Source organism: Mauremys reevesii, linkage group 2 (genome assembly GCF_016161935.1).
Source record: "Mauremys reevesii isolate NIE-2019 linkage group 2, ASM1616193v1, whole genome shotgun sequence".
NCBI lineage: Eukaryota > Metazoa > Chordata > Testudines > Geoemydidae > Mauremys > Mauremys reevesii.
This window is the reverse complement of record NC_052624.1, coordinates 110,464,846-110,481,047: the sequence shown is the minus strand read 5'-3', so window position 1 is coordinate 110,481,047 and position 16,202 is coordinate 110,464,846. Positions and strand designations below refer to the sequence as shown.

The window sequence follows — 16,202 nt, the reverse complement described above, 5'->3', positions numbered from 1 at the left end:
TGACTAAAAGTAAATATCTTGATATTTGTCATACAAATGAAAAATCACCATCCTCTTTGAAAACTGCTCCTCCAGTGTAAATCACACATTAAACTTACTTGTTCCAGCGTACTCCTGGCAAAAGCCTTTTCAGCTCATTAAAATGAGCTGCAGTGCTTTTGCTCTCCAAAACAAAGAAACTGTTATCCTAGTTCACTAATGTAGCATTTGCTTCCACTTGCCAATCCCCACTGTAATCCCGCTAATTTATACTGCCCACTCAACCTTAATGCCTCCTAAAACTTGCAAAACTATATGCAAAGGTCAAAATGGCACATTAATAAAGTAAAAAAAAAAAATCTTGTCATTAGTTATTTTGACCCATGGATATATATTTGCAAATTTATGAGGGAACAACACTGAGGTTTGACATTTTGATCCAGTCTTCAAGGCCAGTCTCCATTTTTGTATCTGTGTACACCCATGATTTGTAATATTAAATTGATATTATTTCAAAAGATTGTTGTTCACTTGATAAAAAATTACTGTATGTTCCTGTGAGATTTCAAAAAACGAAAATAGCACTTAAAATATCTGTTAGCTCAGACCACATTTTTGTAAAACAAGAATTTCACTGACTCGACAAAAACTTGGGTTGTACTTTTACAGAAACTCTGCTACTATCCCATGATCAGCAAAAATTTGATTGCTCAGTGGTCGTGGGGGGTTTTAAATCTCAGAAAGCAGGCGCTGAGGATTAAAGGTGTTCAATAATGCCATTAGATGTGATGGGTCTAATTCTCCACCGGTTCGTACACTGTAGTCATTCATTGACACCTGTGTAAAGGGAATGTGAGGATCACAACTTTGGCATTCAGCACGCACTTTGCACAGGTGTAAATGACTACACAAGGCCGTGGAGAATCAGGCCCAACATGTCAAGCTGTTCTCAGGTACAGATGCACACGTTCCACAAAACAAACCAGAGCAGTTATAAATAACATTACTGAGCTCTCTGAATGTTAACGTAGGAAGAGAGAGTTGGGTCACATAGATGCCCTGTTCAAATGAGAAAATGTATTAATTGTAAGCTCATGGCTTGTGCTTTCTTTTTTCTTTGCAGACCAAATGTCATCAGTATTGGCCTGATCCACCAGATATAATGGAGTATGGCAACTTTCGTGTCAAGTGTCAATCTGAAGATTGTACTATTGCCTATGTTTTTAGAGAAATGGTGATTACAAATATTGAGGTGAGTGCTTTTCTGTAGTGTGGCCTTTAGCTTTTGGGGGTGGGAGTTGTTTTGTTTTGGTTTTGCTGGAGTGAGAAATATAACTAAGTATTGTCAACTTGTATATATATTATAGGTATTACATGAACCAGTGCGTTTAGATTAATTTTCTTTAGGGATGCCCCCAAAACCATGCAATTCTGAAGATCTTTCTAGTGAGTTACTTTAATAAAAAATAAAAAAATAAAAAGCTAAAAAAGTAACTAATTATAAGGCCTTGTTCTATTATTATGTTATTGTGTATTTATACAATATTATACTCATTCATGCTGCTTTACAGCCCCCAACTATAAACAAACATTAAGGGCTAAAATATAGATTTTTTTTTCCTTCATAATATTTTTGCTCATTCAAAAGCAGTGGCTGGGACAATTCTTCAGTGCCACACATCCATAGAGCAATTAGCAGAAAAAGGTGAATCCTTGTAATGTAGTTTTGAGGGAGCTTACAGAATCGTGTGAATCTTCTTCCATTAGTTTTGTTAAACTGAAAAGGCAGCTTCATAGAGTGCACAGTTGGAACACTTGCAATTTATGCAAGGTTTTTGTACCCTTCGGCTGCTGCTATTTTGTTGTAATGAAAGGGGAGAAAAGAGGAAGAGTCAAATGCATGAAACACTTTTACAGATGAATTTGTACTGCAAAGTTCATATTCGGATCACATCCAAGCTTCTTGAAAGTCTGAGTTTGTTTATACAGAGGGGCTTGGTTCCTGTCCACCTCTAATTTTAAGCTGCCCTACGTTTTTCTCTCTGACATCTTTACATCCTCTCTTAAAGTTCTAACCATAAAATATCTATTATCTTCTGAAAGGCGGAAGCATTTGTGTCATTGTAAAATATCCCATAGGAATCTACCACATACTCACCAGTTTTTTAATTAAAGTTCCAGTATCAGAAAGAATACCTTGCAAGTTAAAATACAAAAATCTTAAATCTCTAGCCCCTCAAGCTACATATCTGACAACTTCTCCCCTAAGTAACTACGCTACTCCAATTGCTTTGCAGAGTGTAGAATTTACTGTGTTCCTCCTGCCCCCTCCTTATTGTTTTGAAAAGGTGTTGGAGGCACAGGCACACACCATATTTGCTTCTCTGTGAGAGTAGTTTGCTGTTTCCCTGCACACATGCACATAGCTCGATTACCTCTTACTACCAGTGGTATGTATTGCACCCATGTCAACTTTTGGAAAAAACCAAAGCCAGATAAGTAATACAAGCAATTGGTGAGAGTTTAAATGGAGTAACAGGCTACTGCAACCAAAGTAGGTGGTGGTGGGCATACAGGAATGATTTTTTTTCTGAGATTTAAGATAGGAAAACAGATTAAGCATAGTAGAATTTGGATTTATTGACAGGAAGGGAGACGTGTAAATGTGGGCATTCCGAAAAGTGAATATTTATTGTGATAAAACATTAAAAATTTGAATCAAAATCTTAGGAGACCACATCAGAAAAAGTCACAACTGTTTGAAAAGGAGAATGAAAAAGGGTAATGAAGATATTGAAGTTTGAGGAACACTGGGATATTTAACAAAGGAGCACATTGATCCTTAGGAAAGAATAGAGCAAAATACAGAAAACTGAAGATGCTTGCAACAACAGAAGTAGTCTTGATGGACTAGTGTGCTCTTATTCTAGAGAGATTTTATGTAATGTGCTTGCTCATTGTATTTGATGTCTATGAGCTATTAAAAATGCAGCTCCTAGCACATTCAAGCCTTCATTTGTGATGAGTAATACGTTCATTATTTAAATCTAAAAAACTGCTCAAAGTGCTATTGAATTTTATGTAGCTGTCCCCAGGTGCCTCAATAATGTGTCCCTTCAGCACTCACACATATGACTCAGCCTGGAATCTTTAATGAACACCTAAGATCACACCACAGACTCCCTGGTTTGTTTTAGAATGAGTCAAAATTTCATCTAGCCTGAGTGCTATGATTCAAATGCACTCTAGCTTCTCCAGTTAATGAGAACAAAACTGTTCTATCCATAATATATGTAATCACTGTTCCACCTCATCTCTTTGAGGCACTGAGGGTGAACTCCCCTACGTTTTCAGAAGAGAACTATTATAACGTGTATGGGTTTCTTTCTTTGGGGTGGCTTCTGCATAGTCCCCCTTATGGGATTTGACTGGCTTTGCAGAGTTTTGGCAACATTCTAGAAAACAGTGATCAAGAGACCAACTATGCTGCTCCTTGTTGCAACAAACAATTCAGAGCTGAGGCCATAAAAGGATCATGCTTGTCCACCTGTCCGACTTCCTTCCTTTCTGAGACCCAAAGTTGAGCTGTCGATATAAGGACCTCTTCTCTCAGCTCCTAGAGTGATTTCTGGGGAGTTCATCCCAAACTCACCTCGTTTCCAGTGTATTATATTTAGCTAGCTGGTTAGTGTTAGTTTACATTGGTGCACATTTAGGATTTAATCTGGAACTTGGGTCCCTGGGCCTTTCGATCATCATTGTTGAGGCCTTGCCTTCAAGGAGAGTGGATTTATGCCAGGATATTTCATACCCTTCCATGTTCCAGGAGGGGGATGTATATACATACTGTTTCTTCTTCCTGAAATAAACTCATTCCCAGGACTGCAGTGCAGTGTATAGGGCTTTCATGCCTTGAGCCCACTTTGCTAGGCAATAGAGGTTCTATGTCATATCATACATGCCTGGTCCCTAGAAATGATATTGGATCTAATATCTGCACCTACCCAGGTACAGAGCAAGCCATCAAAGTCAGGCAATTCGGGGAACGGAGGTGGTCATAGCCACACAGTCCTATAATTTCAGCTCATAATGTTTGATACCATGAAAAGATGCTTGTGTGACCCAATCAGAAAAAACGTGGCGAACTTAAAATGTGACCGGAGTATGAACTCATGCAGTGATATTCTAAGTGTGAGAGCAATGTGAATGAATGAGAGCAACATTCTTCTCATTTGGGTGTTAATGATGAACATTGAAATGTCAGCATAGTTAACTATTTCACTGTTACTAAAAATATGGAAGAAAGAGGGTTGACCATACTATGAAGATTTTTCACGGTCTTTGTGAGTGGCATTTCATTTTGGCATGTTGATATATTAGAGCTTCGGGGAATATCGCAGCTCATTTTTTCCAGTCTATCCCCTGGAAAACAGTCTAGTTTAAAAAGTTAAATGTAATATGGACCAAAGCCATGTTATAAAACTAGTGTTTTTCAAATCATGCCCCGTGCATATGTTGACAGCTGTATGCAAATAAAGTAGAATGAGTCAGTCACTGGAATGCATTTGCATGTGAAGATGATTGTGTTAAGAAGAGTTGCTTTTGCACGATGAGAATCAACAGGAAGTTAAGAAATTGAAGTAGTTTCTAGTACATGGCTTCCCTTAGGTATAATTAAATGAAAAAGAGCCCTTTGTACAATAGAATTTCTCAACTAATTACATTTTCATCATACAGAATGAAGTGCTTCCACAGGCAGTATAAATATAATTCATTCATAATTTCTATAACGTATCAGTATATACTATACATAACCTGTCCTGTTAACAGGAATCATAGTTAGCAAATATGCCCATGTAAGCTTATGTTCTGACCAAATCCACAAATAGACATACATTATTTAACATTTCTCCTTCCTATCAGTGTATAAGATGTATGCTGACTATGAAGGGGAAAACATATTTAGAACTGGTCAGCAGCCATATTATCTTGTATTGTAATCCCACTAAATCTCTCAAGATCACAAGGCTTGCACTGTCAGTATTTGGAGGGAAAACCTAGCATGCTGCAGGTAGTAATAATTTTGCAGGTGGCACTGTTCCACCAGTGTCAGTACTAAACCATCATCCCAGTGCGGTGTTAGCAGATGCTGCTGCGGATACCGTCTTTTGGACGAAATGTAAGCAAAGGTCTATACTACTTAATCATTAAAGATTCTATGGCACTTTTTGCATGACGGAGGGGTGTTTAACCCTCGAGTCCAGACCAAATTTCAAATCTGGTAATTGTATTCTGCCTGTAAATTTCTTCTGCAATTTCAGCAGGTATTTCCTCCTTTCTAATCTAAACTATTGTGTAATATTGCTGTACATAGCTGTTGCCATGTGTTACTTCAGAGATGGCTGCATTTCGTTGCTGGAATTACTGTTCCCAAAGTATAAATGGTAAAGCATTTTGAAATCTTTTGGGCTGAAAGGAGCTATATATAGTAAATATGCTCTTATTAAACACCTACATTTATTTTTAATTTTTTTTCTCCAAGAACCACTTATTTTATTGTTTTTTAATAAGAAAATATTCTGTTAGAAAATCTTGCAGTCTGTTGTACAGGATATGGAGCCTTGTGCTGCCTAGGTAAGTTTATTATGAAACAAATTGCATTTATCCAATGAACTTTAGTAAAGCTACTACAATACTGAGTGAGATATGGTGACACTACAATTACATTTCAGACAGAGGAAGAGCACACCATCACCCATCTCCAGTACGTTGCTTGGCCTGATCATGGTGTTCCTGATGACTCCAGGGACTTTTTGGAGTTTGTCACCTGTATGAGGCCAAAGAGAGTGGAGAATGAACCGGTCCTTGTTCATTGCAGGTACTTGAAATTAAAGTTCTGTTACATTGGATGGAGTCCTAGAGATTTAGTATTCCATCTGTCCTGTAGAAAGGACATTATACATTCTATGCATTATTCAATAGTATGCACCCTGCAGGGCAGCAAATTCCTTGAAATAAATGTGAAATCGTAAAGCTATAAGCCTATTAGCCAGTGAGCACTTATCCAATGGAGACGAAAGTTACGGTATTGTGTGTAAGGGTTTGGGTTTCTTTACCATCCCGTTGCCTCCTTCATGATTAATCTTTCTGGTTAAATTGCTCAATTATATGACCATCCGACACCAATAACTGTTGTTTAATGTAGTATTAATGCTTTTTAATAGGGCTGTTGATTAAAAACAGTTAACTCAAAAAACTAACTGTGATTAATGGTAGTTTTGATCGCACTGTTAAACAACAGAATACCAATTGAAATGTGTTAAATATTTGTGGATGTTTTTTCTATATTTTCAAATATTGATTTTAATTACAACACAGAATACAAAGTGTACAGTGCTCGCTTTTTATTAGTATTTTCAATTACAAATATTTGCTCTGTAAAAATGATAAACAAAAGAAATAATAGTTTGCACTACAGTACTTGTATGAGGTGAACTGAAATCTCTTTATCGTTGAAGTGCAATTTACAAGTGTAGATGTTTGTTACATAACTGCGCTCAAAAACGAAAATGTAAAACTTTAAAGCCTACAAATCCACTCAGACCTACTTCTTGTTCAGCCAATCACTAAGACAAACAAGTTAGGTTACATTTATGGGAGATAATGCTGCCCACTTTTATTTACAATGTCACCTGAAAATGAGAACAGGCATTTGCATGGCACTTTTGTAGCCAGCATTGCAAAGTATTTACATGCCAGATATGCTAACCATTTGTATGCCCTTCATGCTTTAGCCACCATTCCAGAGGACATGTTTCCATGCTGATGACACTTGTTGGAAAAAAAATGTGTTAATTAAACTTGTGACTGAACTCCTTGGGGGGAGAATTGTATGTCTCCTGTTCTGTTTATACCCACATTCTGCCACATATTCCATGTTATAGCCGTCTTGGATGATGACCTAGCACATGTTGTTCATTTTAAGAACACTTTCACTGCAGATTTGACAAAAAGCAAAAAAGGTACCAATGTGAGACTTCTAAAGAGAGCTACAGCACTTGACCCAAGGTTCAAAAATCTGAAGTGCCTTCCAAAATCTGAGAGGGACAAGGTGTGGAGCATGCTTTCAGAAGTCCTAAAAGAACAACACTGTGATGCAGAAACTACAGAACCCGAACCACCAAAAAAGAAAACCTTCTGCTGGTGGCATCTGACTCATGATGATGAAAATATGAAATATTTGAAATATGATGAAAATGAACATGCTTTGGATTGTTATCAAGCAGAACCTTTCGTCAGCATGGATCCATGTTCTCTGGAATGGTGGTTGAAGCATGAAGGGACATATGAATATTTAGCGCATCTGGCACGTAAATATCTTGTGACATGGACTACAACAATGCCATGCAAATGCCTATTCTCATTTTCAGGTGACATTGTAAACAAGCCAGCAGCATTATCTCCTGCAAATGTAAACAGACTTAGAATCATAGAATCATAGAATTCAAGATCAGAAGGGACCATTATGATCATCTAGTCTGACCTCCTGCTAGATGCAGGCCACATAAGCCGATCCACCCACTCCTTTAGCAAGCGACCCCTGCCCCATGCTTCGGAGGAAGGCAAAAAACCTCCAGGGCCACTGCCAATCTTCCCTGGAGGAAAATTCCTTCCCGACCCCAAATATGGCGGTCAGCTGAACCCCGAGCATGCGGGCAAGACTCTCCAGCCATACCCTCTTGAAAAAGGTTATATCATATCATTGACCCATTGGACTATTTACTTCAGTGCGGCACTTAATTGACCTATTGACTAAGCCCGTTATCCTATCATACCATCTCCTCCATAAACTTATCTAGCTTAATCTTAAAGTCATGGAGGTCCTTCGCCCCCACTGTTTCCCTTGGTAGGCTGTTCCAGTATTGCACTCCCCTGATGGTTAGAAACCTTCGTCTAATTTCAAGCCTGAATTTCCTGACTGACAATTTATATCCGTTTGTCCTCGTGTCCACATTAGCACTGAGCTGAAATAATTCCTCTCCTTCCCTGGTATTTATCCCTCTGATATATTTAAAGAGTGCAATCATATCTCCTCTTATCCTTCTTTTGGTTAAGGAAAACAAACCGAGCTCCTCAAGTCTCCTTTCATACGACAGGCCTTCCATTCCTCGGATCATTCTAGTGGCCCTTCTTTGTACCCGTTCCAGTTTGAGTTCATCCTTCTTAAACATGGGAGACCAAAACTGCACACAATACTCCAAATGAGGTCTCACCAATGCCTTATATAATGGGACTAGCACCTCCTTATCCCTACTAGAAATACCTCGCCTAATGCATCCCAAGACCGCATTAGCTTTTTTAACGGCCACATCACATTGCCTACTCATAGTCATCCTACGATCAACCAGGACTCCTAGGTCCTTCTCCTCCTCCATTACTTCCAACTGGTGCGTTCCCAGCTTATAACTAAAATTCTTGTTAGTCATCCCTAAATGCATAACCTTACACTTCTCACTATTGAATTTCATCCTGTTACTAATACTCCAGTTTACAAGGTCATCCAAATCTTCCTGGAGGATATCCCGATCCTTTTCCGAATTGGCAATACCTCCCAACTTGGTGTCATCCGCAAACTTTATCAGCCCACTCCTACTCTTGGTTCCCAGGTCAGCAATAAATAGATTAAATAAAATCGGACCCAAAACCGAACCTTGAGGAACTCCACTGGTAACCCCCCTCCAACCTGACAGTTCCCCCTTCAATACTACCCTCTGAAGTCTCCCCTTTAACCAGCTCCTTATCCACCTCTGGATTTTCATTTCGATCCCCATCTTTTCCAATTTAACCAGTAATTCTTCATGTGGTACCGTAACAAACGCCTTACTGAAATCCAGATATATTAGATCCACCGCATTTCCCTTGTCTAAAAAATCTGTTACTTTCTCAAAGAAGGAGATCAGGTTGGTTTGGCACGATCTACCTTTCGTAAATCCATGCTGTAATCTATCCCAGTTGCCATCGGCCTCATGCTCCGTAACCACTCTCTCTTTTAAGATTTTTTCCATGACTTTGCATACTACAGATGTTAAACTAACAGGCCTGTAGTTACCCGGGTCACTTTTTTTCCCCTTCTTGAATATAGGAACTACATTAGCTAATCTCCAGTCAAACGGTACAACCCCCGAATTTAGAGACTTATTAAAAATTATCGCTAACGGGCTAGCAATATCACTCGCCAATTCCCTTAATATTCTAGGATGAAGATTATCCGGGCCCCCCGATTTACTTCCGTTAAGTTGTTCAAGTTTGGCTTCTACCTCAGATACCGTAATGTCTACCCCCATATCTTCATTCCCATCGGTCCCTCTATCACTATTCCTTAGCCCTTCATTAGCCTCATTAAAGACCGAGGCAAAATATTCGTTCAGATATTGTGCCATTCCAAGATTATCCCTAATCTCCACTCCGTTTAAAGTTTTAAGCGGTCCCACTTCTTCTTTCTTGGTTTTCTTCCTATTTATATGGCTAAAAAACCGTTTGCTATTGGTTTTAATTCCCTTCGCTAGGTCCATCTCCACCCGTCGCTTTGCCTTTCTCACTGCTTCCCTACACCCTCTGACCTCAATAAGGTAGGTTTCTTTGCTGATCCCTCCCATTTTCCACTCCTGGTACGCTTTCTGTTTTTTCTTAATGACCCCTCTAAGACGCTTGCTCATCCAGCTCGGTCTAAAACCGCTACCTACGAGCCGTTTTCCCCTTCTCGGGATACATGCCTCTGACAACTCCTGCAACTTCAACCTGAAGTAACCCCAGGCGTCATCTGCCTTTAGATCCCTAAATATGTTAGTCCAGTCCACTTCCCTAACTAGTCGCCTTAATTTAGTAAAGTTAGCCCTTTTGAAATCGTAAACCCTAGTCTCAGATGCACTATTGATTATCCTCCCATTTATTTTGAAACGAATTAGCTCATGATCACTCGAGCCAAGGTTGTCCCCTACAACAATTTCCTCAACAAGGTCCTCGTTACTCACCAAAATCAAATCTAAAATGGCATCCCCCCTCGTCGGTTCAGCAACCACTTGATGAAGGAATTCATTAGCTATCACGTCTAGGAAAAGCTGAGCCCTATTATTATTACTAGCATTTGTTTCCCAATCTATATCCGGGAAGTTAAAGTCCCCTATGATCAAGCAGTTCCTATTAGTATTTACCTCCTTAAAAACATTAAAGAGCTCTCTATCTGTCTCCGCCAGGATCTAGCTTGGTCTATAGCACACCCCAATCACTATCCCGGGTGAGGCTCTGGTAGTTTTTTTCCCCAATGTGACCATTGCCCAGACAGACTCTGTATTATCCATTGCATTGCTAGTTATCTCATTACATTTCACCTCATTATTGATATACAATGCTACTCCCCCACCTTTACCTTTGCATCGGTCTTTCCTAAACAGCACATACCCTTCCATACCTGTACTCCAGTCATGGCTACCGTTCCACCATGTTTCGGTTATTCCTACGATATCCAGTTTCAATTCTCGGACCAGGAGCTCCAGTTCCTCCATTTTGTTACCTAAGCTTCTCGCATTGGTGAACAAACATCCTAATTTTTCCTGTTGGGCTCCTCTCACTCTTTTCACCCAACTCGGTAGGGACACAGTACTTCCAGTATGACTTGTAGATCTAGTATCCGTCCCCCCCATCTTCCTTACACCTAACCGTCCCCTTCTGGCTATATCTGTTGTTATCTTGTTGTTCTCACTCCCAATGTATAAATTTGGTGTGGAGAGCACCAGGACCTCTCCCAACCGTCTCCCCCCAGTGTCTAATTTAAAGCTCTTTTAATCAGATGAGCCAGCCTCCCTCCTAGAAGTCTACTTCCTTCCCTACTTAGGTGGAGCCCATCCCGTGAGAACAGTTGTCTGTCCCCAAAAGCCTCCCAGTGCCCATACATCCCAAAGCCCTCCTTGTAACACCACTCCCTCAGCCAACTATTAATCCTCACGATCCTGTCACCCCTTTGGCGCCCTTCCCTAGGGACAGGTAGGATCCCACTGAAGATCACCTGAGCCTCAATTTCCTTGAGCGTCTTACCCAACCTAGCATAGTCTCCCTTGATCCTTTCTAGCGAGAATCTAGCAGTGTCATTCGTTCCCACATGAAGGATGACCAAAGGGTTCTTACCTGCTCCTCTTAGGATCCTTTTCAACCTCAGGTCCACATCCCGTATTTTAGCGCCCGGTAGACAGCACACCCTTCTGTTCTCCGGATCGGCCCTGGTCACAGGCCTGTCCAACCTTCTCAGTATGGAATCCCCAATCACGTAGACCTGCCTTCGCCTGGGGACAGTGCGGTCCTCTAACCTATCCTCCGTCCCCCCTGGTTGCAAGCTCCTTCCATTCCTATCATCCCTTGTGGTTCCCCTTAAGCCATCCTGCATCCTCCCTGGGCCCAAACTTGGTGCTACTTCCATAGACTCCTCCCCTTTTTCTATGGGACTGGCCGCTCGTCTCTTTTTCCTTGGCCTCCCACCATCAGCGACCATCTGCTTTACCCTTTCCTCATTCTCCAAACCTTCAAACCTGTTCCTTAGCTCAATTTCCCCGTCACTGGCTCTCCTTTTCCTTGGCCTGCTTCTCACGGTCACATGCTTCCACCGCCCATCTTCCTCATCTGGTGGTCCCCCCTCAGTGGCCTCAGCCCCTGCTCCCCCCTGTGCCCCTGGGCGTTCCCCTTCAGTTACTGCTTGCCATTGCTCCATCAGCTGCTCAAACCCCCTTCTATTCTCTATCAGGGTTTCTACCTGCAGCTCTAGGCCCTGGATCTTTTCCTCCAGCAGCTCTATTAGGCGGCACTTCATGCATACATAGTACTGTTCTGGGTCCCCCGCTAGGACCAGGTACATACCGCAGCTGCTGCATGCTCTCATCCTTGGTGTGTCCTCTGCTGCTTGGCTCATAGCTGCTGGCTGCTGCTGTCTCGGCCTTGCTTGGCGTTCTTACCTGGGGAGCGCAGGGGACACGGTGCCGCCCCCTTCCACCTCCCCCTCCAAACTCCCACTCAAACTCCCCTGTTAGCCGCCCTGTTAGACTTGTTTGTCTGAGCAATTGGCTGACAAGGACTGAGTGGACTTGTAGCTCTAAAGTTTGACATTGTTTTATTTTATTAAGGTTGATTTTAAATCAAATCTAAAATATATATATCATTTTTTAAAATCATAATAATTTTAAAGTAATTTACTTAAACTTATGGTTTTATTTTTTCTAGAATTTTTATTTATGTAAAAATGCTGTTTTCTTACAGTTATATAAAGAAAATGTTGCTTCTGTTGTCCTAAAAATATACATTGTGTTCTATTCTTTCTTTTAAGCGGTGTTGCTTTTATTCCTAAAGGTATGTAGAGTGTTTTAATGTTACTCTGTGATATGTATTCAGTGCATGGCAAAAGCCTATTAATTTTATGTGGGGGGATTCTGTTACATTTTGTAGTGCTGGAATAGGCCGCACTGGTGTATTGGTCACTATGGAAACAGCCATGTGCTTAATTGAAAGAAACCAACCTGTTTATCCACTGGATATTGTACGGAAAATGCGAGACCAGCGAGCTATGATGGTGCAAACATCAGTAAGTTAAGGAGAGGGCAGTGTGCATGCTTTTTGTTTCATTATTAACATAGAGAAACATGGGTGGTTCGTATAAAGCTGATTTAGTTGTCTGCATGATTTTCAATTAATTTTATATTGCATAAGCTGAAAACATAAATTAACCTTATCAGAAAGGACAGCCCTGCTTGTGAGTTGTGTATTTCAATTATTTGTAAATGTTTAAACTGATTTCCTGTCTTGCCCTTTAAAGACACATCCATTTTTGTAACTAGCAAGTAGTAAACTAGAGTGAACTTTGAGTCAGATTTGCATACATCTCTTATACAAGATATTATATACAATTAAAATATAATTTAGTTTGTAAATTTCATCCTTAGAGAACCTTTCATAAACTAAAAAGAAAAGGAAGATTTTTCAGGTGTGGCTTAAAACGAAAAGTGACTATGTGGTGGGTGTCTGCAGCACGTCAGATGAAGACACTGTGTGCCGATGGAAGAGAGCTCTCCCATCAGCATAATAAAACCCCTTCCATGAGAGGCAGTAGCTATGTCAGTGGGAGAAGTTCTGTGCACGCTGGCGCTTATGCTGGAGTAATTTATGTCACTCGGGGTTGTTTATTCACACCCCTGAGTGACATAACTTATGATAACGTAACCTGTAGTGTACACATAGCCTAAGGCTTGTTTTTAGGGAAAAATCAGATGGGACAGCACAGGTTTAAAAAAATAAATAAAAAACCCACACCTCACCACCATTCCAGTTTTGAAGAGTCAAGGGCAGGAATCAGAAGGAGGCCTAGGTTGGAGGGAGAGGGGAAAGAGTAAGCAGCAGAGAGTTTTGAAAATCAAGAAGCAGATTTGAATGGGCTTTAGAAATGAATAGGTTGCCATTGGAAAATATTAGGAGTGGAGGAGTATAAGGGTGCGCAGACTCACCGACTCACCCCTGTGGCGCCTCCTGCTGGTCATCTCAGGAAATTAGCTCTTTCCAGCGCAGAGCGCCCCCTGCAGGCCAGTGTCCCGCTGCTACTGGTCCCCGTGTCCCTCCCAGGACCCCAGTGCCCTTTTACCTGTGGTGCTGCCCCTCCAGGCAATACCCCATAGATCCGGGTCTCCCCTTCCCAGGGAACCCCCACCCTTTACCCACACCTTGCCTCAGCCTATGGGCTACTTCCAGTCACCATCTAGCCCCCTTTCACTGGGGCGACTGCAGTCTGTATAAGCCAGTCATCATAGGCAAGGGAGGTTTTGACCTGCTGCCTTTCCCTGCAACCCAGTACCTCCAGGGGCCTTATACAAGGCCCTGCAGCCTGAGGAGTTGCTGACCCAGAGCTCTCCAGCTTCTCTGGCCTTTTCCCCAGCCCTGCTTCACTCCAGTACCCTTTAGCACTCAGGCAGCTAGGTCCATCTCCCTCCTCAGCAAGAGGGAGACTGCTTGCTCCTGGTCCACTGCTCTCTTAGAAGGGCCAGCTGGCCCCTTATTAAGCCAGCTACAGCTGTGGCTGCTTTCCCAATCAGCCCAGCTTTCAGAGCTGCAGCCCTCCCCAGGGCTGCTTGTACCCTTCCAGGGCCGGAGCAGGGTGATCACCCCACTACAAGTAGCATAGGTCCCACTTTCTTGAACAAGAGAGTAGATTAATTATTGGTGACAAGATCTGGCTGTCAGGTGGCATGAGAACAATGTGCTTGTTTCCAAGTGGAGTAAAGGGATTTAAACCCACAAATGTGACTGCTGAATTTGGTACTTTGTATCTCTTGAAACTTCAGAAGGAATGACATAGAAAATGCCTCACAGTTCTCATTCAAGCAAAAGAAAGAGGAAGCTAACTGAGGAAGAGGTGTAAACTCTACTTAGTAATGAGTTAATGACCTTAAGAGTAGGCTGTGTGATTCACCAGAGTAATTATTCTGTTGGATTCAAAAAACTGTGTTAAGAGAATGTTAAGATTACAAAAGCAAGCCTTCAAAAATTAGAAAATGCCAAGATTAAGTTTGCCTTTGCAACCTTAATCCTGGTCCTTTGGGCATATTCATTATGATAGTCTTTAATTACATGATTACATACTATTTTTTTCCATGGGCTACCTGCCTCATGCAGTGAACACTTACTTTTATCCTTCTCATTCCGTGTGTGATCCCAAGCCTTACTAATGGCACACTACCCAAGCGCTGCTCTGAATACAAAATTATTAATTTCCTTGTTTGCATTTTTGTGGCACTCATCTGAGTGTTTCAGAAGTAGTAATGTATTTATTTTCGCAACACCTTTGTGAGACTAGATGCTGATATTAATCCCATTTGACAGATCGGGAACTAAAGCACAAAGAGATGAAAAGCCAGAATTGTTGTATTCATTAATTTTAAGAACCTGTTTTAAAAAAAAAAGTCACAAGTGCTTTCTCTCTCCTGAGGATTAAATAAAAGTTTTATTTGTCCTTTCCTGAGATAGGAAGGACATGCCCAAAACATTTCAAGTCAGTAAATCAGGTTTCCCAAATTGGGTCTTCAGCCTGGAGTCCTCCGAGGTCTAGCCCCAGTGCAAGAAATTTGGGGCTAGATATGTAAAAGGATCTAGGTGTGTAGCTGCCACTTTAGGTGCCTGGATCCCAGAATCAGGCCCCATTGGGGATTACAAACCCCCCACTCAGTTGCTGCTAAACTCTATAGGTGCCTAAAATTGCTGGTGCCTAAATTTTTGATGTGAAAGTTCCTTAAGTCCATATGTCCCTGCCCCTGCGCATGCACATTGCAGCACATCCAGACACCAAAGCCACAGTGAGATGCACAAATCAGGGGAAGACAGGAGTTCTTCCACCTAACGCCTGCAGTGCCCAACCTAGTAAGAGTACTTAGAGGTTGCCTTCCGAATGGGGCGCCCATAGGCAATCTCACACAAAAGGAGACAGTTGGGGGGAGAGAAGGAAGAGGAGGATCTCTGTTGTAACTTTTAGCCCAGTGGCTAAAATACTCACCTGGGATGTGGGAGACCCTGGTTCAAGTCCCCCCTCTACCTGAGGGGGACAACAAGGGATTTGAACTGGCATCTGCCACCTCCCAGGTGAATACCGTAACCTTTGGGCTCTGGGATATTATATTGTGTCTTCTTCAGTCTCTCTGGTTGAAGCTGTTCTACTGTGATAATTAAAAAAGTCATAGGGCCAGGGGAGAAAGAGAAAACAAGCTTGAGAATGACTCTGCAGTCTGGTGATTAGAGTACTCACCTTGGAGTTTGGGAGACTCAAGATTCAGTCTCCCTGCTCCAGTGACTTTTTTTACTGTATCCACGGTGGAATGGTTTCAAGAGGAGAAACTGAGGGAGCCCCACATCAGAATATTTTCCAAGCACTTTGAATTTGTATAGCACTCTGTGTTCAAAGCAGATATGTTCAAGTAGATAGTGAAGCAAAAGAAAATCAGAGTTTGGCTACAGCAGACTGGTCACAAAAAGGGGAAGGTATAGGTGAAAATATTCAGAAATGAGTAGCTTTCTTGAGATAATGATTATTTAGTTGATTGTTTTAAGACTATAGGGAGAGATTTAGCAAGTAGGATTGTTAGGCTGCTTCATAACAGGGAATTGTTAGCTGGATGGCAGGCCAGTGGATTTCCTCTAATCCTACT

At 41.4% G+C, this 16,202-nt stretch overlaps 1 protein-coding gene across 7 annotated transcripts in view; it reads left to right on the top strand.

Annotated features, from left to right (window-relative positions):
- The window catches only part of PTPN3 (protein tyrosine phosphatase non-receptor type 3), a 326,586-nt gene that overhangs the window by 302,991 nt on the left and 7,393 nt on the right, over positions 1-16,202 (top strand). For 6 of the 7 annotated variants that reach the window (XM_039524865.1, XM_039524869.1, XM_039524864.1 and 3 more), the window contains 3 exons: positions 1,103-1,231; positions 5,712-5,857; positions 12,466-12,601. In XM_039524865.1, coding sequence (XP_039380799.1) covers positions 1,103-1,231; positions 5,712-5,857; positions 12,466-12,601 — 411 coding nt within the window. Of the gene's footprint in view, positions 1-1,102; positions 1,232-2,709; positions 2,785-5,711; positions 5,858-12,465; positions 12,602-16,202 lie in introns of those variants that run through there. The other variant, XM_039524870.1, reaches the window with a different exon arrangement.